This window comes from Tupaia chinensis, unplaced genomic scaffold, assembly GCF_000334495.1.
Source record: "Tupaia chinensis unplaced genomic scaffold, TupChi_1.0 Scaffold000361_2, whole genome shotgun sequence".
Taxonomy (NCBI): Eukaryota; Metazoa; Chordata; class Mammalia; order Scandentia; family Tupaiidae; genus Tupaia; species Tupaia belangeri.
In genome coordinates, this window is record NW_006159858.1 from 4,009,353 (window position 1) to 4,035,811 (window position 26,459).

A 26,459-nucleotide genomic window follows, 5' to 3' on the forward strand; every position below is an offset into this window, starting at 1 on the left:
TCTTTTGAAATAATTTTCCTTTATCCTGAAGTAAATCTTTCAGAATTTCTTTTAGCGTTAAGTCTACTGATGGCGAACTCTCTGTTCTTGTTTTCTGAAAGAAATTCTCAGGGTTAAGAGATAGTTTTGCTGGAAATGCAATTTGAGATTGTTATATTTTCATCTCAAAACTTTGAAGATGTATATCCACTACTTAGTCTTGTATAGTCACTGCTGAGAAGCTTGCTTTTAACTTTATTGCATTCTTTTTGCAGGTGATCCTTCATTTTCTCTGGACGTTTTTGCCTTTGTTATTATGTAGTTTTCACTATATGTCTAGTGTAGAATTTTTTTTAACCTGCGTGGTATATATCATACTTCTTCCATTTGTGAATTCATATCTGTCATTAGCCATTTGCTTTTTGAATATTGCCTCTATTCAATTTTCTCTATTCTCTCTTTCTAGAGCTCCAATGAAATATTCTTAAGTAATATTCCTTTACTACCTCCCTCCCTCTCTCTCTCTCTCTCTCTCTCTCTTTCTCTCTTTCTCTCTTTTATTTTTATAAAGACAGAGCCTCTCTATGTTGTGAGCCTTTTATGTCAGCCTCCGAGGTGGGACTATGGGCAAGTACAACGATGCCCACCTCATTGTTTTTCTTTTTTGGTTTTATTTTATTTTATTTTATTTTATTTATTTATTTATTTATTTAAAGTTTACTATAGGACACATGTGTTTACCAGAGAGAGAGAGAAAGATAGAGAGAAGGAAAGTGAGGACTCACCCCCAGAGTAGATGGCTGTGACAAAATCCTTTTCTTCCATTCTGTTCTTGAGATTTTGGGTACATGCACACTTGTGTTTGGCATGACTTTCAAGCTGCTGGTTCTAGGACTTGAACTGCTCAGTTGGCTATGTGGGATCCAGCTGCCTTAACCTCCACCTGTTGGCCCTATCTTTTTCCTTCTTTTTAGACAGGATCTCACTCACTTGATCAAGCTAATCTTGAAGCTTGCAAGTCCTTCTGCCTCCACCTCCCCAAGTTGCTGGGATCACAGGTGCACATCACCATACCTGGCCTTTAGGTTGGACCAGGAATCAAACATAGGCCTCCTGTGTGCTCCCAGCCTATGGAGCACAGCGTCCTAATGTGCACCACTGCAGCTGGGTCTGCTATGTATATCTCCATTCTCTTCTGCATATTTCCCATCTCCTTAATTCTCCATACTGTATTCTGAGTCATTTCTTCTGCATGTCTGCCAGTTCTTTAAAACTCCTTTGTTCTGTGTGTCTTGGGGCCAGCCAATGGCATGATGGATAAGGTGGTGGAATCCCATATAGCCTACTGCATGGTTCAAGTTCTGGACCTGAGGGCTTGGAAAACACATGCATGGCCAAAATCCTGAGAGGAAAATGAAAGAGAAGGCGTTGGGGTGGGGGTGGGAGGGGATTTCTCACTTTCCCCCTTTCTTACTCTCTCTCTATCAAGAGCATGCACCCTATATAGAAAATTAAAAAAAAAAAAAAAAAAAAAAAAAAAGGAGAAACTGTGTATCTCAGGCTGGCTCTGTGGCCTGGTGGTTAAGGCAACCAGAGCCCACAAAGGAAAGTCTGTGATTAGAGTCCTGAACACTATGGCTTGAGAAACATGTCAGATGCATGTGTACGTGTACCCCAAATCCCAGCAAGATGGAGAAGGGATTTCAGCATGACCATTTCCATGGTACTTTATCTCCCTCTCTCTATTTCACTGTCTCTGGTGAGCATGTGCCCATATGGCAAACTTTTAAAAAAAATAATGAACTATGGAGGCCCAGCAGATGGCATAGCAGTTACGTTACTAGACTCCCACAAAATAAAATAATAATAATAATGAACTATGTATCTGTTACTTTTTGCATAAATTTATACATGATAATGATGACCCCCCAAAAAAGTCAATTATATGTTAAAATTGTTGTCATTACTCTTTCTTTTAAAAAAGAATTATTTGTTCAACTTTATTATCATTATTATTATTATTATTATTACTATTATTATGTAATTTGACCAGAGAGAAAGAGAGGGAAAGTGAAAAAGTAAGCCACCAGGCCCAGGGCTTGAACCGGGGTTAGCCATGTAGGAGTCCAGAGCCTTAACCACCACACCACCTGCTAACCACATTGTCAATACTGTTATTCATCCCATTATAATTATTGCTTGTCTGGTAAAACTAAAAAAATAAAAGTAGAAATAGAGTTGAAACTCTATTGAGTTTACTATATATGGTCACTCAAAGTAATTGCTAGATATTGGGTCTTTACCTCCATTTTTTATTTTTTTCTTTTCAAAGTGATAAAAGAGTAAGAAAGTAAGGAAAAGATTTCTAATTGACAAAGGAAGAATAGGAGAAAAAAGTTATATTCAGTCAGGCCATGCAGTTTCACAGGATTCAAACTGAATTTCTTTGTAGGAGGTTGATGACTGTGAGTGAGCATTAATGCCTTTGTCTTCAAGAAACCAGTTATTGTACCTGGCAGGTGGCATAGTGGTTAAGGGTGCTGGACTCCCACATGACTGACTGACCGCAGTTTGAGTCCCGGACCTGGTGGCTTGCTTTCTCACTTTCTCTCTCTTTCTCTCATTCTGTCCCTCTCTGGTCAAATAAAATAAATAAATAAATAAATAAATAAATAAATAGGTTAATAAAGTTGAATAAAATAATTCTTAAAATAGAAATTAGAAATTAGTTATTAGGGACCAGCAGTTGGTGTAATGGTTACATTGCTGGACTTCTACATGGTTGACCACAGTTTTAATCCTGGACCCAGCAGCTTGAAACTCATGCTTGACACATGTGCTTGTGTGTCCAAAATATTGAGAGGACAATGGAGAAGAGGGGATTGTGGTGTGCCCCTCCAGGGGCTGAGTTCTTGCTTTCTGTCTTTCTATCTCTCCCATGAGTGCATGTGCCCTCTAGCAAAAATTTCTCTCAAAAAAAAAAAAAAAAAAAAAAAAAAAGAAAGAAAGAAAAGAAAGAGAGAGAAACAAGTTATGACATGTAGGGCAAGAGTCTCTCCTTCACATTGCGGCCTGGTGGTCACAGTGTCACGTGGGCATCCAGAGCGAATGAATAGGCTCTGGCTAGTTATGAGAGACAGATATATAGGACACATCAGTTATCCCAATGCTTACAGCCAGTGTTCTCTAGTCTACCAACATCTCTTCTCTTTCTCTGCTTTTTTCATACCTTAAAAGATTTCATTGAGGGGGCAGCAGGTAGTGTGTGGTGTGGTGGTTAAGATGCTGGACTTCATGTTGGACATGGCTGGTGGTGATTTGAGTCCTGGACCCTGTGACTTGAAACTCACTCCAGGCACATGTGCATGTATGCCCAAAATCCCAGGAGGAAAATGAAGGAGAAGGGATTGCAGTATGGCCATCCTCCCTGTGGGGTGTGATTTCTCAGTTTCTCTCTCACTTTCTCTGTCTCTCTGGCGGGTGCTCACGCCCTATGGCAAAAACCTTTAAAAAAAAAAAATTCCATTAGGGACTTTGAAGAGAAACTCAATGTGTTAAGATGATTCCACAGCTGCTGTGTTTTACTTTTTTGTATTATGTTGAAGAATACATTACGTAAAATTTACCGGCTTAAAAAATAAACTGCCATCTTTAGCCATTTTCAAGTGTAGAGGTTGATGGCCTTGGTGTTGTTGTGTAACCATCAGCACTATTTATCTCTAGGACTTTCCAGCACCCCAAAAAGTGATGCTGAAATTAAACAATAACTTCCATTACCTCCTCCCCTTATCCCCAGATAACCACTATCTACTGTCTATCTCCCTGTCACCCCTCCATCTCTCTCTGGTGAAATTGAAATTAATTAATTAATTAATTCTTCCTTTAAAAATAATTTATTTTGGTTCAAAAGATCCTCTATTTATTACTGACTTGAGACAGCTGGTGATTTTAGGACTATGTCTCTGCCTAAGAGATTCTTCACTCTTAGCTTTCTCACAGCAAACTTCCAAATATAAAAAGTGGCCCAGGGAAAAGCAAATGGAAATATCATGTCACTGCCATATACTGTTGTTCTGAATTAATTTCAACAGGGAAAAACGAAATACTGATTCATTTCTCCCAACCGCATTTTTATATGCTCCTTGCACCTCTGAAAAACCTAAATAAACCTCCTGAGATGTTTTTCTCCCTAGGGATTGCCTAAGGAATTTGAGGAATCTTTTTCTCCTTTATGGAGGAATTTGTTCATACTCAGAATAAAGAAAATGTTAGGGAGAGAGCCAAAAAATAAAAACACACAAAACATGTAAGCTGCTTCCTCTAAGTTGACTGAAGAACCACAGTTGGAGCAATAAAATGACCCAGTGCATCTCTCCTTTCTGGAAGGATCCATCGTTTGATGCCACCTGGTCTTTTCTTCTCCCTGCGTGTGAAGTTTCCCTTCATCTACATGGGCTGCCCCAAGGGTCTCTCCATAGAGCAGAAATCCTCTGAGAAGCCTAAAGATATGTAGGGTAAGAAGAGCCACAGGAATGAAGATTTAAGAACAAAACAGAAGAATAAAAGAAAATAGGAGCTGGTTCCCTATCTGGACCTGAGTGTTTAGAATATTTAAAATGTTTGCTTAAGGCTAGTCTAGGGTGGGCAAACTAGATAATAGCCACACAACTTGTGTTCTTAAATGTCAAAGACAAATAAAAAGACAGTTCTGAAAAACAAATACAAACTAGGACTAGGAGGATGAATTATATTGTTTTTAAAGAACAATGCTTATACCTAGGAAATATCTTTCATTTTTCACATTTAAGGTGGGCAGACTGAGTTGTCAGTGCATTGATATTTGTGGTACTTATGAATATTCCAGGTACTGAAATATAATAGATTTAGAAATTTTGTCTGTCTTGTAAGGGTTCTAAAGCCATGCATGCATAAACACACACACATGCACACACACTGAGATGTCTAGCATTGATTTCTTTTTTTTTTTTTTTTGGAGAGGTTTTCGCTATAGGGTACATGCGCTCGCCAGACAGACAGAGAGAGACATAGAGACAGAAAGCGAGAAATCACCCCCCAGGGAGGATGGCCACGCCGCAATCCCTTCTCCTCCATTCTCCTCTCGGGATCTTGGGCACGCACGCACATGCGCCCGGTGTGAGTTTTAAGCCACCGGGTTCGGGACGCGAACCATGGTCAACTACGTGGGAGTCCAGCAACATAGCCATTACGCTAACTGCTGGTTCCCTAGCATTGATTTCTTTTGGCTTACTCTGTTTGATTTATATAAACGAGTAACCTTAGATTCTAGATTTGTTAGATAAAAAAGGTTTCAACCTGCCTGAAAATGCAAATGGAGAATTTCAACCAAATAAACTAAATATCAGCGTTTTATCTCGGTAACACAAACGTGTCTTATTACTTTGTAGTACTTGTTTGTATAATGGTCTGAATATTCCAGTTTTTGCCGATGTATTTTACATAATTTTGTACCCTGTTCTTGTGGTATAGAAGATAAAGGACACTAAGAACTTGCGTAACAAAATGACTTCCTGGTTTCCCATCAGAACCAGAATGAAAAGACCATGAAAAGGCAACAAGCTTTTTCTAGGCAATGAAAGCCTTTTGAGGGATGAGCACAGGCTACAGGTTTAAACCTAGAAATGACTGTTTTTGGAATCTTGTTTAAATGCCTCCAAGCCTTTTAGAAGTTAATGGGGTTCTGGGGTTTCTGGGACTGGACTTGAGGGCTGGTTCAGGTTTTGATTTCTTGTGTGTGTGTTTGTTTGTTTGTTTGTTTGTTTTAGGGAGTATGTGCTCCCTGGAGAGAGCTGGAGAAAGAAAAAGAGAGCGCGAGCACTCTCCAAGGATGACCATGCCACAATTCCTTCTCTTCCTTTCTCCTCTCAGGATTTTTGTCACATACACACACGCACCCAGTGTTTTCAAGTCTCCTGGTCCAGGACTTGCACAGATGACCATGTGGCATCCAACTGCCTTAACCACTATGCCACCGGGCCAGCTCAAGTCTTCAAAGTCAATACATTAACATTTCTGTTTTATAAATAAGTAATAAAACAGTTACATATATGTTAAACACAAACGTACGCATACATACACATTTCACTTCAAAACAAAATGGTCTAAGGCCTTGCACGTGCATATGGAGGAAGCACAAGGTGGGAACTCTTTGGTGATGCTCACCCATGAGATTTCTCGGTTGGTTTATCTCTTAGCTGACCACTGCTGGCAACCCGCCTGGTTTTTAACTGTAGATAATTTTCTATTAATTTTATTCTCCTTCACATATTATTTTATTCATGTTTGTTTTGGAATTATTTATTTATTATTATTATTATTTTTAAAATTTGCTATAGGGTACATGTATTTACCAGATGGACAGAGAGACAGAAAGTGAGAAAGCAAGCCACCAGGTCTGGGACTCAAACTGTGGCCAACCATGTGGGATTCCAATGCCTCAGCCGCCACTCTACTGACTGGCCCCTATATGTGTTGTTTTAAAGACAGGAAGTATAAAGCACACAGCTCTTTAATTTAAAATGACAATAGTGCTTGGGAGCCAGATGGTGGCACAGTGGTCACTCGTGACCCTCTTGGAAGCTGCCACATACGAGAAGGATCTGGGTTTGCATGTATTCTCCCTGAGTACACAGAGGGTATCTTTTTTTTTTTTGAGAGGTTTTCACTACAGGGCATGTGCGCTTGCCAGACAGACAGAGAGAGAGACATAGAGACAGAAAGCGAGAAATCACCCCCCAGGGGGGATGGTCACGCCGCAATCTCTTCTCCTCCATTCTCCTCTCGGGATTTTGGGCATGCATGCACATGTGCCTGGTGTGAGTTTAAGCCACTGGGTCTAAGACTTGAACTGTGGTTGACTACATGGGAGTCCCGCAACATAGCCATTACGCTAACTGCTGGTTCCCACACAGAGGGTATCTTGAGGTAAGAATATTTTTGTATCCTGGAGGCACACATGCCCATGAGCCAGGCTGGCTGGAAATGGCAGTGGATCCCGCCAACAAGTCTTTTTTTTTTTTTTCTTTGTGAGGGAGGAGGAATGGCAGGGGGCAGCCTGTAACCAAGTGCTTATGAGAACTAGATCCTTGGGGTCAGCAAATGGAGGTGGTTGAGGCTCTGGACTCCCACATGGTCAATCATGGTTTGAGCTCCATGCTCAGTGGCTTGGAAATCATGTCGGGTATGTGTGCACCCCTGCCCGAAAACCTGAAAAGAGAATGGAAGAGAAAGGATTGTGGTGGTCACCTGTCCCCACTCCGGTAGTAGAGAGGATGATTTCTCTTTCTTTCTCTCTGTCTCTCTCCATTGAGTGCACACAGCCTATGGAAAAAACCTTAACCAAAAAAAAAAAAAAAAAAAAAAGGAGAGAGAGAGTGTGCTACATCCCACATGGCCAACTGTGGTTTAGATCCTGGCCTGCGTGGCTTGAAAACATGTGTACCCACATGCCCAAAATCCTGAAAATGGAGAAATGAAGAAGGGATTGTGACATGACTATGCCAACTTGTTGGTGCATTGTTCCTCTCTCTCTGGACCTCTCTGGTGAGTTCACATGCCCTCTGGCAATTAAAAATAACCCCCTGGGGGCTCTCTCTCTCTTTCTTTTTTACTCTTTCTCATGGAGGAAATAAATAAACTGTAAAAACAATTAAATGAAAGTAATTCTAAAAATTTAACCTCAAGATATTCTGTCATACTCATAAGTTACATTTGTCTGATCAGAATTCTTGTATCACCTATTAGAGTATCGCTTCTACAGTAAAAATCAGTACATTTGGTGTCAAATGAGACCAAACCAAAAAGTAAAAGATGTAAAAAAGGGGATAAAAGTGACCATTATATCCAAATTGGATTTTTTTAATATAGGAAATGAAGACAGCCCATTGTTTTGGGAGTGGGAGGGATGCTTGCAAAATTCAATCTAATATCTTTTTAAAAAATTTGCTACAGTGCATGTGCACTCATCAGAGAGAGGCAGAGAGAAAGAAGGAAGATGAAAAAGCACTCCCTGAGGGGAACGGCCAAGCCATAGTACCTTCTCTTCTACTCTCTTTTTGGGATTTTATGCACATGTGCATATGTGCCTGGAGTGTTTTTCAAATCGCTGGGTCCAGGACTCGAACCACACAGTTGGCCATGTGCAATCCAGCTGCCTTAACCACAACACCACTAGCTGGCAATATTTTCCCCCTACAAAATTCTAAGAATAAGCCAGTTGATTAAGTTCAAACCAAATACTTGATAATAAAAATGGTTTTTGACTATTTCAACATAAGTGAAATTCCAGTATTTCTTTAAAGATATATACTGTCCTCAAACCAGGTATCAGTTAGAATTTTAAACTTGAGGGGCCAGCAGGTGGCATGGTGATTAAGGTGCTGGACTCCCATATGGCTGACCATGGTTTGAGTCCCAGATGAGGCAGCTTGTTTTCTTTCTCTCTCTCTCTCTAGCTCTCTCTCTGGTGAGAGCACATGCCCTACAGCAAAATTTAAAATAATAATAAATAAAATTAAGTAAATAATTCTAAAGTAAAAAAAAAAATTTTGAACTTGACTGTCATGAAGTCTGCTTTCTCCTACACAATCAATGAAAAGTATATTAAGCAGTGTGTGTTTATAGTCAAATGTAAAAAGTAAAAATTTATATGTATTAAATTCATATGGATGATATTAAAGACCATAGTTCAAATGAACTTGAAATAAATATTTAATAATGTAGTCAGCTATAATAAAGTGTTTTACTTAAATTTCCTTCTTTATTATGCCCCACAAAAATGGCAAAATGATTAAAGGAGTTTGCAAACCTATGGGTTATTGGTGAAGGAGTATGGATTTAAAAAAAATGAAGGGGACTAGCAGGTGGCATGGTGGTTAAGGTGCTGGATCCCATATGGCCAATGGACAGGAGCTCACATGGGACTTGAAGTTCAAGTCCCAGACCCAGTGGCCTGAAAAATACACTAGGCACACAAGTGTGCATGCCCAAAATCCTGAGAAGAGTATGAAAGAGAAGGAATTGCAGAATGGCCATCTCTCCCCAGGAAGTGATTTCTCACTTTCCTTCTCTCTTTGTCTCTATCAGAGATCACATGTGCCCTATGGCAAAAAATTAAAAAAAAAAAAAACAAACAAACAAGGAAGTGTTGAACCATAGAGATAATCTCTACAATCCATTACTAAACCATTTTTAACACTCAAAAGACTTCCAAGAATAAAAAGGTGCATTGTTAGCATTCTTCCTCTTTCCTGCAGGAATTATCCTCTAGTTTGATCATGTAGGAAAGAAAATTTATATTTTCTTATTTAATCTATTTGAAAATGCACATTTTTCTGTTCATTCAGGACGCACCTCACAATCAATAGCATCTTATAATAGAAGTCAGCCAGGCTGCAGTTGTGAGTGTGGTTATGATGGCATATGTAGGAACATCAAACAAGCCAGCATCAAAACTTGCAAATGGGTGTCAGTGACTTGGGAGAAAACCCTGCAAACAAGAGAACTTTTTTTTCTTAACCGCTAGCAACCCAATGGTTGTAGAGAGGGAGTGAATCAGACACGTTTAGCAACATTTTTTTAAGCAGGAGTCAATGGTAAGTGAGCTCAGTGTAATCGCAGAGCCAGCTTAGGAGCTCAGTACCAATGACTCTTAGTTCTTTAATGGATTATTTTAAGAAATGCTGCGTCATCAAACTCTTAATATAGCGAATGATACCACGGGTAAGCACAAACATCAAAGAGCCCCAGTCAAGTGCTGGATGTTAAAGTTTTAGGAATACTGAAACCAGCTTATTTTACTTACTGTTCCATTTTTTTTGTATGTATGTATGAGTATGATATAGAATAAAGAAAACATGTGTAATTAACTTTATAACAGCCCTTTCAGTGGGTCTCAGGTAGACATTTTAACCATGTTGTAGTTTAACTTGAGGTTTTTATGCTGATGTCCCTTCCTGTGATAGCATGAGAGATTCAGTGAAAGGGGGGATCAACTTGGGGATTCAGTACTTTCTCTCTTCTCATAAAATGGATAGTTAAAGGGTTTGAATGATCTATAATGTTTGCTAAATGTGGTCCTAACTCCTCTGGTTATTATTTTTTTGTTTTTTTTTTAATTTTCCAGAGGGCACATGAGCTCACCAAAGGGAAAAAGAGAAAGCATTCCCAATGTGAGGTGGTCATGTCACAATTCCTTTTCCTCTATTTCTCCATTCTGTTGGCATTTGGGGCATGCACACATATGCATGGTTTCCAAGCTGCTGAGACCAGATTCAAACCTGGTGATTATCCACATGAGATCTGGCTCCTTTAACTACTAGGCCATGGGGCCAGCCCTACTTATGTTCCATTTTAACAAAAATCTGCAGGGTGTCCTTTTTTTTTTTCTCCCCGACATAAGGACTTTTTTTTCCCCTGAAGTCTTTTAATGGCATGTGGCCCTTATTTAATAGTCCCTGAACTACCTCTCAGGAGGAGAAATTCTAGTAGTTTAGTTCCGCATGAATGGTTGCCTTGAAAGTGTCAAGTTGATTCTTATTTTCTTTGCTAGGGGTGCAGGCTGCATCTTTATTGAAATGTTCCAGGGTCATCCTTTGTTTCCTGGGGTTTCCAACATTCTTGAACAGCTGGAGAAGATCTGGGAGGTAAGAGAAAATCTCCTCTTTAAGAAAGAAATATCTGTATTTTAAACTTTGAACCAAATTTGTTTTAGAGATGACTGAAACAGTCCATGTGCTTTGACATATCAAGCCATGTATTAAGGTTGTGGAAACTGTGGAGTCTGCCACAGGTATGAACACCTGGGAATGAATAGTCAGGACCTCCCCATTGTCCCATAACAGCCTGTGCATCTGCCTCACTGATGACATTCCAGTCTCCTGATCCTGCTTCAACCTCCCAAGGTGATTTCTGCCCTTAATGCTTGCATGCATCCCCGCCTTGCAACTCCCTCTGCAATTCTACCATATTTGGCCCTGGGTCTTTGTTAACAGAAGATAAGACACTTCTACAGAACCCTGATGAAACAGAGACTTTCCATGTTGTTTCCATGAGAGAAGTTCACTGGTATGCTCACCCACAACCCAATTCCTAAAGGTGTCTTTGTGTGTGGTTCCAGTCTGTTCTTTCTTCCTTCCTTTCTCTCTCTTCTTTCTTTTTTAATTACCAGTAGGTGTATGTTTTTGCACATAAGTGATAGAGAAGAAAAGAGAGAGAAAGAGAGAGAAGGAGAAAGAGAGAATACTCCCAATGGGGCATGGTCATGCTACAATCCCTTATCTCTCATTTTTCCCTCTTGCCCATTATGTTTTTCAACCTACCTGGGGCCAGGATTTGAACTACAGCCAGGTTGGGCTCTAGCTACCAACGCATAGTGCTTAGCTACAACCACTGTGCTCTGGGGTTGGCCTTGTGGTTCCATTTATTTAGTCATTATTTATTATTATTGTTTTAGTTGCCAGAAGGTAAGTGTATGTACCAGAGAGAGATGGAGAGAGAGGAGAGGGAAAAAGCACACCTCAATACCATGTGGGCATTTCTCCATCTCACTGGAATTAAGGCATGCACACACATGGTGCCTGCTGTGTTTCTCAAGTCGCCGAAGCTGGGATTCAGACTATGATTGCCCATGTGGTATCCAGTTCCCTTAACCACTAGGTTATGGGGCTAGCCCTCTTCAGTCATTATTTAACCCTTCCTCATTTGCACTGTGCTGTGCTTTATGTCATGATATAGTCAAACCATAGTCATGAACTGTAAACATTGTCCATTTTTTTTCATTGCCAGAGGGCATATGCACTTGCCAGAGAAAGGAGAGTGAGAAAGCACCCCCAATGGGGTGTGACCATGCCACACTCCCTTCTCCTACATTTCTCCACTCTACCAAGATTTGGGGGCATGCACACACACACTCTGGTTTGTTTTTCAAGCTGCCAGGCCCAGGACTTGAACTGCACAGTTGGCCATGCAGGATCCAATCCTTTAATCACTAGGCAACAGGGCCAGCCCCATTTTCATTGTTGGCATTAGTACACTCACACTGTTGTGCTGCCATCTCCACTGTCCATCTCCAGAACTTTATCATCCCAAACAGGTCTGCACCCATTAAACACTAACTCACAGGGCTGGCAGGTGGCATGGTAGCTAAGGGCACTGGACTCCCACATGGCTGACTATGGTTCGAGTCCCAGACCTGGTAGCTTGCTTTCTCAGTTTCCCTCTCTCTCTCTTGCTCTCTGTCTCTCTCTGGTAAAATTAAAAAATAAAGAAATAAAGTTAAATAAAATAATTCCTAAAAAACAAACTAACTTACACCCATTCCCTCCCAAACTCCTGGTAGCCTCTAAGCTACTTTCTGTATGTCCCATTTGCCTAATCTAGGTTCCTCATATACGTGGAATTGTTCATACAGCATTTGCCCTTCGAGGCCTGCCTTATTTCATGGGTCTACTATTTTCAAGGATCCATCCGTGTTCTAAAAGGTGTTAAGCTACTTTAAACTGAGGGGTTTTTTCACTTGGTATCCTGAATCCTGCTCCTTGTCTCCTGGCGAAAAGAAAGCATGCTGTGTGAAATTAAGACGTTTTATAGTGATAATCACTGGCATTACATTTTCTTTTAGGAACATGGGAGATTTTGAGAGGGAATATGGGAAAACTGGGATGCATTCACAAACTGAAAAAGAGAAAAGAAAAGGAAAGGGGGAAAAAAATCAAGCCAAAAGACTTTTAAATCTCCCCTGAAAGACAGATAAATGCTATTTTCAAACTGCCTCACTGGATCCTATAGCCTCATCTAGGCCAGAGGCAGCCTAGTGTAAGGGCTTTGGAGTCATAAGACCTGAGTGTGAATCCTAACCATTCTCAAGCTCAATGAATGTGGGCAATTTGTGGTCTCAGTATGCTTGTCTGTAAAATGGAGCTCATGATGTTGATAATGATTCTCAAACCTTGTCGTGAGAACTCCGTAAGATCAAATGCATAACAAGCTTGTGTACCGCATGCACTCTATGAACGTTTGCATTCTTTGTCTCTCTTATAAATTGTTGTAGAAATGTTTTAATAACCTAACTGCAAATAAGCATTACTGGAATTTAACTTAATTGTTCTGTCAACATAGTGAATTACCTTTTGTCCTCCATGGAGAAGGCATAAGTAGCACTGCCTAGACCTGCAATAACCTTTTATATATTTGAAGAGTTTGTCCTAGTTATTTAATCAAGAAACAGAACTTATTGGACATTCATCATATATATAAATAAAGTTCTTATAAGAAGCTACAAGACATGGAAACAGAAGAAAAATGCATGATCTTGCCTTTTAAGTGTTGTTCTGTCTATATGAAGTGATGGGTGAAGTATGAGTAAATACCTGTGAAACAAATATAAATCATGTACATATGCAAAAGGCTGTATAGTTTATATACTGAGCTGTTGGAAAAGTCATCATGCATTTTTGCATAGAAAAACACAGAAAAAAGGAGTCATGATTTTTCCGACAACCCAATAAGTTATAATATTAAAATAGATGGTGCCAGTAGGTGACGTGGTGGTTAAGGGCGCTGGACTCCTGCATGGCTGACTGTGGTTCAAGTCCCAAACCTGGCAGCTTGCTTTCTCACTTTCTGTTTCTCTCTCTCTGGTCAAATTAAAAAAATAATAACAAATAAAATAAAATAAATAAATAATTCTTTTTAAAAAAAAGAAAGAAGAAAAAGATGGGCTGTTAGGATATTTGAGAAGAAGTATATTGAAAAGAATACAATATATCTTTGTGTATTATTTGCATTTGAAGAGTGATATATAAATTGATTTTTAAATATTATGTACTATTTTTAAATGATCATACACTTAAAAAGCAATCATTTGAGCCATCTGGTAGTGTAGTAATAAAAGAGACTGGATACCACATGACCAGCTGCATGGTTTGAGTCCCAGACTCGGTGGTTTGAAAAAACACAGTAGGCATGTGTGGGTGTGTGCCCCAAATCCCAAAATGAATGAGAATTGGAGGAAAAGGGGTTGTGGCATGACCATCTACCATAAGGACTGTGTTCTCACTTTCTCTCTTTCTTTATCTCTCTCTGGCAAGCACACATGTCCTTTCACAAAATATTCTTTTTTTAAAAAAAGCAATTATTGGGGCCAGCAGATGGCATAATTGTTATGTCATTGGCCCCCCATGTAGTTGATCGCAGTTCGAGTCCCAGACCCGGCAACTTAAAACTCAGGCCAGGTGCATGTGTGCATGCCCAATCCTGAGAGGAAAATGGAGGAGAAGGAATTGTAGTGTGGCCATCCCCCATGCGGGGGAGGGGGGCGTGATTTCTTGCTTTCTGTTTCTTTGTCTCTCTCTGTCTCTCTGTTGAATGCAAGTGAACTACAGCAAAAGTCTCTCTTAAAAAATAATTAATTAATTAAATGAATAAAGAAGCAATTATTTTACATTTCCTTACACTTAGCACAGCTCTTGGAATTCATAAAACAAGATGGCTCCAAGACACAACAGTGGGGCACAGCTAAAGAAAAGGTGGATCCTACGTGCTAACTATGGTTTAAGCAAGTCCTGAGCTTAGCCTGGAATGTACCAGGAACAAATGGGCTGGAGGACTGGAGGAAAGGAAATCTCATTATCAGACCTGGTAGAGGGTACTCATCTCTCTCTCCTCTTGCTCACTATCAGATGGGCACACACGTCATCAGTCATAAATAAAGGAAAAGACTTTTGGGGGGAGATTTTTGCTATAGGGTGCGTGCGCTCTCCAGAAAGACGGAGACAGAGAGACAGAAATCACTCCCCCTCCCTGGGGGATGGCCACGCTGCAATTCCTTCTCCTCCATTCTCCTCTTGGGATCTTGGGTACACTCGCACATGTGCCTGATATGAGTTTAATCCACCAGGTCTGGGACTCGAACTGCAGTTGATTACTTGGGAGTCCAGCAACATAGCCATTACACCAACTGCTGGTCCCCAAGTTTTTCCTTTTTACAGATGAGGAAATAATGTCCTAAGGTAGTGCCAACATATACAAGGTCACACAGATAAAGTTACAGCAATTCCAGAAGGGGAAAAAAGTGTAGAAGGATGTTGCAGGAGGCCCCCAATACATTTAATGACATTGTAATGTTTATAAGAACTTATCCATATGACTCAGTTACACATCTGAGTAACAGTAGGGATGAACCTTGGTTCTGGGCTGATTTTTTTTTCTGTAATTAACAATTAAAAATTATATATATTTATCATGGATAACACGATGTTTTAAAATAAGTATGCATTGTAGCATAGCCAAATTGAGCCAACAAATATGTACCACCTCACATACTTATCGTTTTTTACAGTGAGGACACTTAACATCTACCTTGTTTACAGTTTTCAATAAAATAATGCATTGTTATTAAATAGAGTCACCATGTTGTCCAATAAATCTCTTGGACTGCAATTTTGCATACTTTGACCAGCATCTCCAAAGGGAATACCTCTCTCAACCCCTAGTATCCACTATTGTTCTCTCTGATTCTATGAGTTCAATTTCTTTAGCTTCCACATATAAGTGAGATCATGAAATATTTGTCTTTCTGTGCTTGGTTTATTTCACTTAACACAAAGCCCTTTAGGTTCATCCATGTCATTGCAAATGATAGGATTTCCCTCTTTTTAAGAGCTGAGTAGTGGGCTGGCTCCATGGTCTGGTGATTAGGTAAGCTGAATCCCACATGGCTGACTATGAGGCTTGAGTCCTAGACCTAGAAGCTTGAAAGATATTCTGGGCAAATGCGCATGTATGCCCCAAATCCCCACAGGATGGAGAGATGGAGGAGAAGAGATTGTGGCATGACCACACCCCATTAGGGAATATGCTATCCCTCTCCCTCTGGTAAGCACACTTGCCATTTGACAAGGTGTTTTTTTGTTTGTTTGTTTGTTTGTTTTTGGTTTTGTTTTATTCCCTAAAGCTGAATGGTATTCCATTGTGCATATATCCTATATTCTCTTTGTCGATCCATTAGTTGATTGACACATTGGATGATTCTGTATCTTTACTATTGTGAAGATACTATACCATCATTCACTATAATGAACATAGGAATGCAGATATCCTTTTCATAAACTGATATCCTTTCTTTTGGGTACATATCCAGTAGTTGGATTGCTAGGGCATGATAGTTCTATTTTGATTTTTTAAATTTTTTTGAAGAACCTCCCTACCATCTTCTATAATGGATGTACTAGTTTACATCCCCATCGACTATATGCAAGGGTTCCCTTTTCTCCACATATTCATTAACACCTGTTTCATATTTTTGATACTAGATTCCCACAGGTATGAGGTGATATTTCACCATGGTCCTAACATACATTTCTTTAATGATTAGTGATGTTGAACAGTTTTCTGTATCTGTTAACCATTTATATGTCTTCTTTTAAGATCTTTTCCCCATTTTTTTTAATTGCCAGAAGGTATGTGTGCTTCCCAGAGAGAGAGGGAGGGAGAGAAAGAGAGAGTAAAGAAACTTCCCAATGGAACATGGTCACACCACAATCCTTTCTCTTCCATTACTCCATTGTGTTGGGATTTGGGGCACACGTGCACATGCCCAGCATGTTTTTTAAGCTTTCAGGGCTGGCATTTGAACCACAGTTGGCCATGTGGGATCCAGCTTTCTAGGCACAGAGCTTAACCATTGTACCCTGGGCTGGCCCCCTTTGCCTGTTTTTTAATCATGTTATTTGTTTCCTTGCTGTTGAGTTCTTTGAGTTCCTTATATATTGAGTTGTTGGAAATGTCATGTTGCATTTTTGTATATAAAAATATGTTATGACTTTTCTGACAACTCAATATATAAGGATATATTGATGTATAGTTTGCAAATATTTTTTCCCATTCTGTAGTTTGTGTCTTCACTGTGTTGCGTCTTTTGTTGTGCAGAGGCTTTTTATTTAAACATAATCCCATTTGTCTATTTTTGTTTTTGTTGCCTGTCAAATAGGGTAGAAAATTAAATAGTTTAAAAATAGTTTCTGAATTTGTAGTTTACTAAGATACGGTCTACTCAGAGGAAAACAGGAAAGTTACTTCAGGTTCTTTGATATTTAATGTAGGATTTGTTTGAAAACAATCCATTCTAAATCTACCTACCTCTAATCACAATTTTCCTCTTCATTTATCCTGAGGTCTCACTCTTAGGAAGAAAGACATAATGAAAAGTCCTGAATCTTTATGCTACCGTCTTTCTGAAATGCGTGCGTGCGTGTGTGCGTGTGTGTGTGTGCGTGTGTGTGCTCATGTCTAAATAGTAGTTGTACTTTCTGACCAGTACTTTAAAAATCTAATGCCTTTAATGAGTCTTTCTTGCAAATAATCCTGGATTCAATTCTAAAATCAGAATAAACTATGCAGACTTTAAATCCACTAATCAAAATGCTTGCAATTTCTATTCCACAAACGTAGATAAACAGTCTCTCCATCCCACTGTAGTTTAAAACATAGCCCTCACTAACTGCCTTTTAAGAGCCTTCAGGGAGGGAGTAAATCAACAATTTTGGTTTTCAGTTTCCCAGATAGTTAAAAGGGAGATTTAGTAATTTTCTCAAGTGAAAACGAATTCAGTGACTTTCAAAAAGAAACTGAGCATCAAATTTCCAAATAAAGTATATTGAATTTTTGTTTAAACGTTTAAATTTTCAAGCGTAAAGCTTTTCACATACAATATTCACAAACTTTTGCATCCAATTTGTTGGCTTTAAACATAATATGAAGTAACAGCAATTCTGGTAACTTTCACCTTAGGGAAAATATGGATGTACTTTATTTCCTGTGTTATTTTCTCTTCATTATCTTTGCTTTCTTTTCATTGTACTTTGCCAGCCAACAGAATATATACAAGTACACGTGCATCACACCCACTTGTTTACACAGGCATCTGTGCAAACACATAAGAAGATACGGGTTTAAGAAGAAGCATTAGCTTCACATCCTCTGACCCTCTCCCACAAAAGAAGAATTAGTCCAGTTGGTTTTTCAAAATGGATTCCAGGATTCTTCATGTTCCCTCAGGCTCAGGGTAGTTGATAGGAAAAGCCTATAATCCTCTCAGTCTCTTTTCAGTTTGTTTAGGGAATGGATCAAAGAAAGAAGATTTTAGTGGGTAGCATGGTTTTTGTTTTTTATTATATAGGAGAAAATAGCTCTTCAGCATCTTTTGTTTGAAGACAAGCTTAACAGCCACTGGAATGTATACCTCTCAGTCAGGGGTCTAGTCAGCAAGCTGATAGATATTAAGATTCTGGATTCCTCATGATTATATTCAATCACTTGTTGGGCAGTTGACTTCTTGCTATCAAAATTAGGCTGCCATCTACATCCAGTGGTTTACAGATGAATTCACTGGTCTCTTCCTATGAGAGATGCTTCCATGGAGTTATCCTAAGATATGCTTCTCAAAAAATTGTGGACAAATGAAGTTAAAGTATGAGTTTATTTTGATGCAAAAAAATTTGAAACCCATGCATAGTTTTTTCACAGTATGTATTTTTTGTGAACTTTTTAAGTAGTGCCTCTTACTGTTAATGGTGTATTGAAATCTACAGTAGGCCAGCAGGTAGTGTGGTAGTTAAGGTGCTAGATGCTAGATTCCCACAATGACTGACTGAAGTTCAAGTCCCGGACCTGGTGACTTGAAAATCATGCCAGGTGTGTGTGCATGCATGCCTAAAATCCCAAGAAGAGAATGGAGGAGAAGGGATTATGGCATAGCCATCCCCACTGGTGGTTGATTCATTGGATGATTTCTCATTTTCCCTCTCATAGGTAAGCACATGTGCCCTATGGCAAAAAAAGAAAAAAAAAACCTACTAGTACTTCACATAAACAAAAAAAACCTCACAGACATTTATATCATTAAAAGAATGATAAAATGATGACTACAGGGGAACTCACAGTGACAACCCCATTCAGAATCCAAACTGTTTTGGTTTTATACCCCCATAAGGCTTTTTATTTTTATTTAACCTAGAGCTTCAATTTGGTAATCCAAAGCAGTGGCCAGCTCTTTTTCAAGTGGTGAATGAATGTTGTTACCATTATAATCCACCAGTGAAGAACCAAATACCATATTTCAATCTGCTGGTCACAGAGACAACTAGCAGATGCGATGACTTGGGTATAAAAGACCAGAGTAAGTTTGGGGTCATTTTTAGCCAACATTCCACTGCCTAAAGGTCAGTAATCTGAATCCTTTTTAATTTGATCACATTAGGGAACAGCTGAATGCCCACACTGAGACATAATTCAAACTGTCAAGCATCTTCTGTCAATATACATATGGTAATCCAAGAGAAGGCAAAGGGATAGTCACTCCTGCTTCCTTACACCCCTACTGTCAACATAGCATCCTAATGTGTGGTGACCATGCAATCAATATTTAGACATGAGACTGGCTTTCAGCAAGGTTCTGCAATCTGCAAGTGAAGTGAAGACATAGGCTCAGCATCATAGGAATACAGTAGTTTTTTTCCAATAAACTACAAAGTTGGAAACACTAATGTTTCTAACAACTGCCATAATATGACATAAATCTAATTCTTTCCATTCCTCCTTTTTCTGTCTTTTATATCTCTATATCTGCTCCATTTACCTGGTTTCTCCTCTTATATTTCTTTGTCTTTCTTTGGCTTTCTGTAGGTGTTGGGAGTCCCTACAGAGGATACCTGGCCTGGAGTCTCCAAGCTACCTAACTACAATCCAGGTAATAGTCATCCTTGCCTCTGAATGCTCTGAGCATTAGGGATGGAAGGAGAGTACTGGCTACAGAAATAGGTGCCCCTGTTTCTTACCTTAGCTAAGATAAAGTCTAGTTGAATTTCTCAGTTCACAGACTGAGAACTAACCCTTTTATGAGAAGGACACTGAAATAGTAGTTGACATTAGAAGCACGCAATCACTCCTACGTCTAGTTACCATGGTTTCCAGAAAAACCTGGTTCTCCTCTTTTCCCACCCTGCCCTGTCCACTCTGCTCTCCACTCAGATGAAGATGAGACCCTTTTCCTTAGCTTTCTTACGTGGGTACAAACAAAGGTTTAGAGATCCAGAAAGTTGTTGAAACCTGTTTGGATGATTTCAATACAAAGTTGCCATCATTAGCGATGCTGTTCCCCAAACCCCCAACATTTGCTTTTTGTGTCGGCCCAGGCAATGAACGGCGATCCTTAATTCAGAGTGCCTTGGTGCGACAGAAAGTTGGGCAGAATGTTTTCCTGCCTAATTCTGTGCTAGATAAAATAACTGGGTTCCAAAAAAACAGAGAGAAATACGTTGCATTTTTCATTTTGCTGTCATTTCAAAGTAATGTGCAATTTTTTATTTATGAAGAAAATTCTCTAGGCCCAACATCAATAGGGCTTATACTTTGTGTTGTTTTTCTAATAAGGATTCAACTCAATTCAAATAAGTCAAAAATTTTGGAGCACCAACTGTCCTGGGTGCTGTGTGCTTGTGCTGGAACTACACACACGGATACGGTATATTCTTGGGATTGCTAGAACTTGGTTCTGGATTCTTTCTTATGTAGCCTTTCACCAGCTCTCTGTTACTGGGGTTCACATATGTGAGCCCTGCTTTCATGGGCATGGAAAAATTGTGGTCATGGGCCAGGCTGAGCTAATGAAGGTAAGGGAGTTGTAACCTTAGCTATAGCCAAGTTGTCTAAGCCCACCTCTGGAAATCTGGCAAGTCCAGCCTGTGTCGGATATGGTACTGTTGAAAGCTCAGTTATAAGGACCATAATTTTAAAGAGTCATCCACATCTATGTTTGGGAACATCCTCTTATGTGAATCCATAAGTCCCTTTAAGCTACCTCTTCCCACCCTGTCCTTAGACTGTTGCTTTTATGCACTTGAACTCCAGTTATTAAGGGGAACAGAAGAGGAGGTGGTAGACAGAATAATGTCATGGAGAAGAACTGTGTCAATGACATCCTGGACAAGATGTCCATTCCTTTCCTTTTCACTCTAAGTAGCTGTAAGAGCCCCAACTTTGTATTCAGCCAGTACAATTTTGAGAAAGCCAGATTGCTCAGAATGTTAGGGAACACTCCATGTTCATCAACGTCCACTCTGCCGTTTCTACACTTTGTCTGGGCTCTTTCTAGGAGGACAACACCGTTTCTGTCTGTAAGAGTTTTAAAGAAATCTCCCCGTGCTCACCCAGTGGGACAGGTTTCTCTGACCAGTTAGTCACCTATTTTCTTGGTGCTTTGATAAGCAGGGTTGTAGGTTTTCTAGTGCCATCTTGGACTCCTGTACCTGATTAAATCTGGGCAAAGTCAGAGGGATGTACAATTTTAGAGACTGCTTCCTTCCTCCCTGCCTCCCTCTTTGCCTTCTCTCTTCCTTCTCTCCTTCCTGTTTCTCCTTTCTCTCACTTCCTTTTTCTGTTCCTCCCTCCTTGCTTCCTTTCTTCATTCTTTATCTCCTCTTCCTTTCTCCTTCCCTCCCTTCCTTCCTTTCTCCCCACTCCCCATTTTAAGCAAGCCAGCTGAGAACTCTGTGTCCTCTACTTCAAAGGGCCAGTTGTCTTATTTTGATGTGGGCAGATTGAGAAGTAGGCTTTGAAAAGTAGGCTTTTTTTTTGTTTAATCTTTTCTCCTGGGATAGCTTTCAGAGCAATATATCCAAGTGTCAGTGAGGGGGTTCTGACGAGCACGGATTCCCAGACTCTCAGCAGGATCATTCTCTAACAGAAATATAAAAGTGAAATATTAAAAACCCTGGAACGTGAACTCCATCTGCAGAGTAGCCAGTGTCTTCCCGCTTGCACCATGGGAAAAAAAAGATCTTGAAAAAAAAGAGGGAGGAGAAAAAAAAGTGCTTTGAGTAAGAGGTTTACAGGTTTAGTAGAGCATAGTAACATCCCCTCAAAGAAGTGGGTGTTGCTCTGTGACCCCCCAAAATGCTCCTCCTTTGACTTAGCCGCCAGAACACTCACCCTCCCCCAATAACACACCCCCTTTCACATGCTAACTGAGAGGCGCCTGTGATTGGCTGAACAATGAGCTGGTCACACTTGCTAAAGGACTGCCATCTTTCACACAATTAGCCAAGACACATTAATCAAACTGGCGGGACCTGGCAGTGCTGGCTGCCTGCAGTGGGGGAAGGGGACATTTTGGTGAGCCACAGTAAGAGTTTGCAGGAAGCAAAATAAAGAACAGCAAGCTGGAGAGGAGTCTATGGCCAGAAAGTCTGAAAAGGTTAAAACCCCAACTGATGCTGTAAGAGATGTAGTGGGATTGCCGCACAGAAGATTCTAGAAGCTCAGAGCAAACTGGATGTGTGTCTTGGCTAAAATCTGCTAATACAAGACAGTACTGGGAATTTAAACATTGGACCTCTCCACACATTTTTACATTTCTTCAGCCTCTTAACTCCTCCTTCCTCTCTTAAGAAAATGCACTCAGGAATTGCTCCCTTATTTATTTCTTCCATGAGCAGAAAGACAGAGAGACAGAGAGAGAAGAGGAAAGACAGAAATATACCATCCTCAACAGGTCTTGACACAGCAACCCATCCGCAGCCTCAACCAGCCCAGATCACCTGCAAATATATGCCTGGCGTACGCAGGGAGGTCTCTGGAAAAGAACCTGGGGCCTTCCCATGTGGGTCAGTCTTACGGAGCATCTGGTTCTGCTGCTGTGCCACTGTCTGACCCCTCACTTCCCTTTTCAGCCTCAAGTGCTTCAGACCAACTGGACTGTAGATATGTCAAACCATGCAGTATAGGTTTCACCATTAGAACGAATAGAAAGAAAGCCTAGATAAGCAGAAATCAGTGAGGCAGTAAAGAAAAAGTATTAACTGGCAGGCACTGTATTGACCCTCAACAAAGTATTTGAAGGACATTAAAAACAGTTCATTTTGAGTGAACAAAAAGTTAACATTTGTACTTTTAGTCATTTTTTTTTATTATTCTTTTCCAAATTCCCTTTAAGTACATTTCTCAATAGCAATATAGAGTTGATAAGAACTTACCTTTTGTGATTAGTTTGCTACAGATTCATGCAGGGCTTTTGAGAAAATCAACTAAATATTTAGACATTTCTCAGCTAAAGTAAACGGAGGCTTTCCTCTTCTGGAGGTTGTCCAGTCACCATCTCATTAGATGCAAAGATCCTGTGATAAAGAGAAACTTTTTCTACCCTGCCCACATGATAGCAGCCCAGTTGTGGTTTTTAATGTGTCATTGATTGTTTCTTCCAACTCCTTTTGCTCCACTGAAAGGGTCTGCCGTGGCTCTGTTTGCTTCCTTAAACATGGTTTTTGAAAGCGCTCATGCTGTGTGAGCTCAAATCCTAGCACTAATGTACTGCTGAGCTCATTTCACTACACTCAAAAGCGCCGAGTTTAAATCCCTCTCAATTCCATTTGAGGCACCAGAAGACTTTATCCTTCTCCACTAATGGTTCCAAGTTTACATCTAGATACTGGGGGTCAAGGACAGGAGAGGATTTAGAAATAACAGTGCATGACATTAGTCAATGCATTTGCCAAATTGGCAATTAGTTCCTGATGTGCGTGCAAAGCATTTTATTCCTGTCTCTTTGATGCTTGTTCCCATAGAGAAGGAACTAGAGTCTGCAGAGGCCTTCGAACTTTTAAAGAAATATCTGCTGAAAATCATGCCTTGAGTTGTGACTTGAGCTCGTAGGGAAGTATCCAGGATTATCCTAGTTTTTTCAGCCCCAGGAAAGAACACTCCCTACGGGAAGATTTTCCACTGGAGGAACTTAATGGTAATCAAAAGGCAAGAAAGTGGAACTAAAAGCCCTGCAGGGACCGGAATTAGTTATAGTACATGCCAGTGGCCAATGGACCCTGCGGGCACCTGGATGCTTGTGTTAGCAACATATGACCACCAGGTGGAAGCAGTAACCAACAGGGATATGGCATACTGGCATCAGATAGCATTCTAGTATGGTGATGCAGCCTCACTCTCGGGATGTCTTATTTTGACCTTAGGCTCAATGTGAGAGCTTCACTGCATTGGGCACCACTATGGAACTGAGGATGATTAAAATCTAAAATGATCGTTGTCTTCATTGAGATGATAAAGAGTTGTTACGCTTTGGGCTCAGAGAATTCCGAACAAGTCTCTGTGTTTGCTGTGAACACAGGCTAAGATTTTCATGTGTGTCAGCCTTAGTTCGGCTGTATGAGTTCTTAGCCAAGGGAGAAATTCAGTGGATTGAGCTAGGGGAAAAGATTCTGATATGAGGGGCTTTAGTTATGGCATCAACTCTTACAGGAACTGCACGTCTAAGCTTCCCCTTTTATCAGTGGGGGAACTTGAGGAGGTTACTTATGTCCTAGCTTCCTAATCTGCAAAATGGTAGAAATCCTATTATTTTAAAAGTATTCCCTATGTGCCAGTCGCAGGACATATACAGCTGTTAGTACCCACTACTGCCTGCCCAGGTTCGTGCTAAAAGGAGTAGCATGATTGCACAGATAAGGAAACAAGCATTCTCCCATGCTCACACGGGTGTTCTCCCAGGCATTTCTTGATTGCAAATGAACCAAATCTGCATCCAAACTTTGTTCTCCTTCTATTAATCATGTCTTGTCCCTCTGTTTCACATTGCAGGGAAATTCTGAGAAATAAATGAAATTATTAATTGTATCTGCCATAGTATCTGAGGTTTAGTTGGTGTTTAGTAAAATTTGTTCTCGTCTTGTTTTTTAAAAATATTTTTCTTGGGACCAGCAGTTAGCGTAATGGCTATGTCGCTGGACTCCCATGTAGTCGACTGCGGTTCGCATCCTGGACCTGGTGGCTTAAAACTCACACCAGGCGCGTGTGTGTGCATGCCCAGGATCCCAAGAGGAGAATGGAGGAGAAGGGATTGTGGCGTGGCCATCCCCCCTGGGGGGTGATTTCTCGCTTTCTATCTCCCTGTCTCTTTCTGTCTGTCTGGCGAGCACACGCACCCTATAGCAAAAAACCTCTTAAAAAATTTTTTTTTCTTGGGACCAGCAGATGGCATAATGGCTATGTTGCTGGACTCCCATGTAGTCAACCATGGTTCGAGTCCCAGACCTGGTGGCTTAAACTCATGCTGGGTGCATGTGCGTGTGTGCCTAAGATCCCAAGAGGAGAATGGAGGAGAAGGGATTGTGGTGTGGCCAACTGCCCTGGCCGGTGATTTCTTGCTTTCTATCTCTCTGTCTCTCTCTGTCTTTCTGGTGAGTGCATGTACCCTACACCAAAAACCTCTCTCCTTTTCCCTTGGGACTAGCAGGTGGTGTAATGGTTATGTTGCTGGACTCCTATGTAGTTGACCATGGTTTGAGTCCCAGATCTGGTGGCTTAAAACTCATGCTGGGCATGAGTGTGTGCATGCGTGCCCAAAATCCTGAGAGGAGAATAGAGGAGAAAGGATTGCAGCATGGCCATAACCCCTGGGGGTTGAGTCTCATTTTCTGTCTCTCTGGCAAGTGCATATGTCCTACAGCAAAAATCTCTCTTAAAAAAAAATAATTTCTTTAGGGGCCAGCAGGTAGCATGGTGGTTAAGGCAGCTGGAATCCCATATGGCCAACCACGGGTCAATCCCAGACCCAGAGGCTGACAATCATGTCAGGTGCATGTGTCTGCATGCCCAAACCCCCAAGAGAAGAGTGGAGAAGAGATTGCAGCATACCCATCCCCGCCTGAGGGGATGATTTCTCACTTTGTCTCTCTCTGGTGAGCTCACATCCCTACGACAATAACCATTTCTTTATTCATGATAGATTGCTCGCATGCACACACATAGAGAGACTCATCTTTGCCAAGGTCTGGTCAACCTTGATCCCCTTTCTAAGTCCTCTAGCCCACCAGATCATGGATACTCACTCACGTGTGCCCAGCATGTTTCAGGCTGACCAGATGGGGATTCTAACCTCAGTCACCATGTTGGATTGACTTCTCTTGAGCAGTGTGTCACCAGCGGCCCCCATTCTGATTTTCACAGTGCAGAAGTTGAGCAACTTGCTGTGGTTCAGACCCGATGGCAAGAGGTTGAGTCACCCTCTCTGTTTCTTACTATTTTGCTCCCTTAGAAATCTTGGCCTCCTTTTAGATTTCAGGCACACCTCCAGGTGCCAGAACTGACCTTTTTTCTGCTTGGACCTAAACATTGCCTGAATTCCTGCACTGTAAGAGCTGACTCAGTTTTCAAACATCTACTTCATCAGTCTGAGCACTTGTTGAGGCTGATCCTATCTGGGGAAAGGTCCATTCTGCTCCTTGCACAGGAACTGCTGTGAGAGGTCTGCCCACTCCATGCCCTCAGGGCCTTTCCTTGGGAGCATCTTTGTTTTGCACATGCTATGCAGTGGGTATTCAGGAATGGCTACAGCATGAGTATTATTGTTCATTTCACCCAAATAGAGTGGTGGAAAGAGT

The 26,459-nt window shown here is 40.6% G+C and overlaps 1 protein-coding gene across 2 annotated transcripts in view; it reads left to right on the forward strand.

The window, feature by feature from the left end:
• The window catches only part of CDK15 (cyclin dependent kinase 15), a 156,439-nt gene that overhangs the window by 47,708 nt on the left and 82,272 nt on the right, over nt 1-26,459 (forward strand). For both annotated transcript variants that reach the window (XM_027773650.1, XM_027773649.1), the window contains exons 9-10: nt 10,568-10,661; nt 19,699-19,762. In XM_027773650.1, the coding sequence (XP_027629451.1) occupies nt 10,568-10,661; nt 19,699-19,762 (158 nt within the window). The remainder of the gene's footprint in view (nt 1-10,567; nt 10,662-19,698; nt 19,763-26,459) is intronic.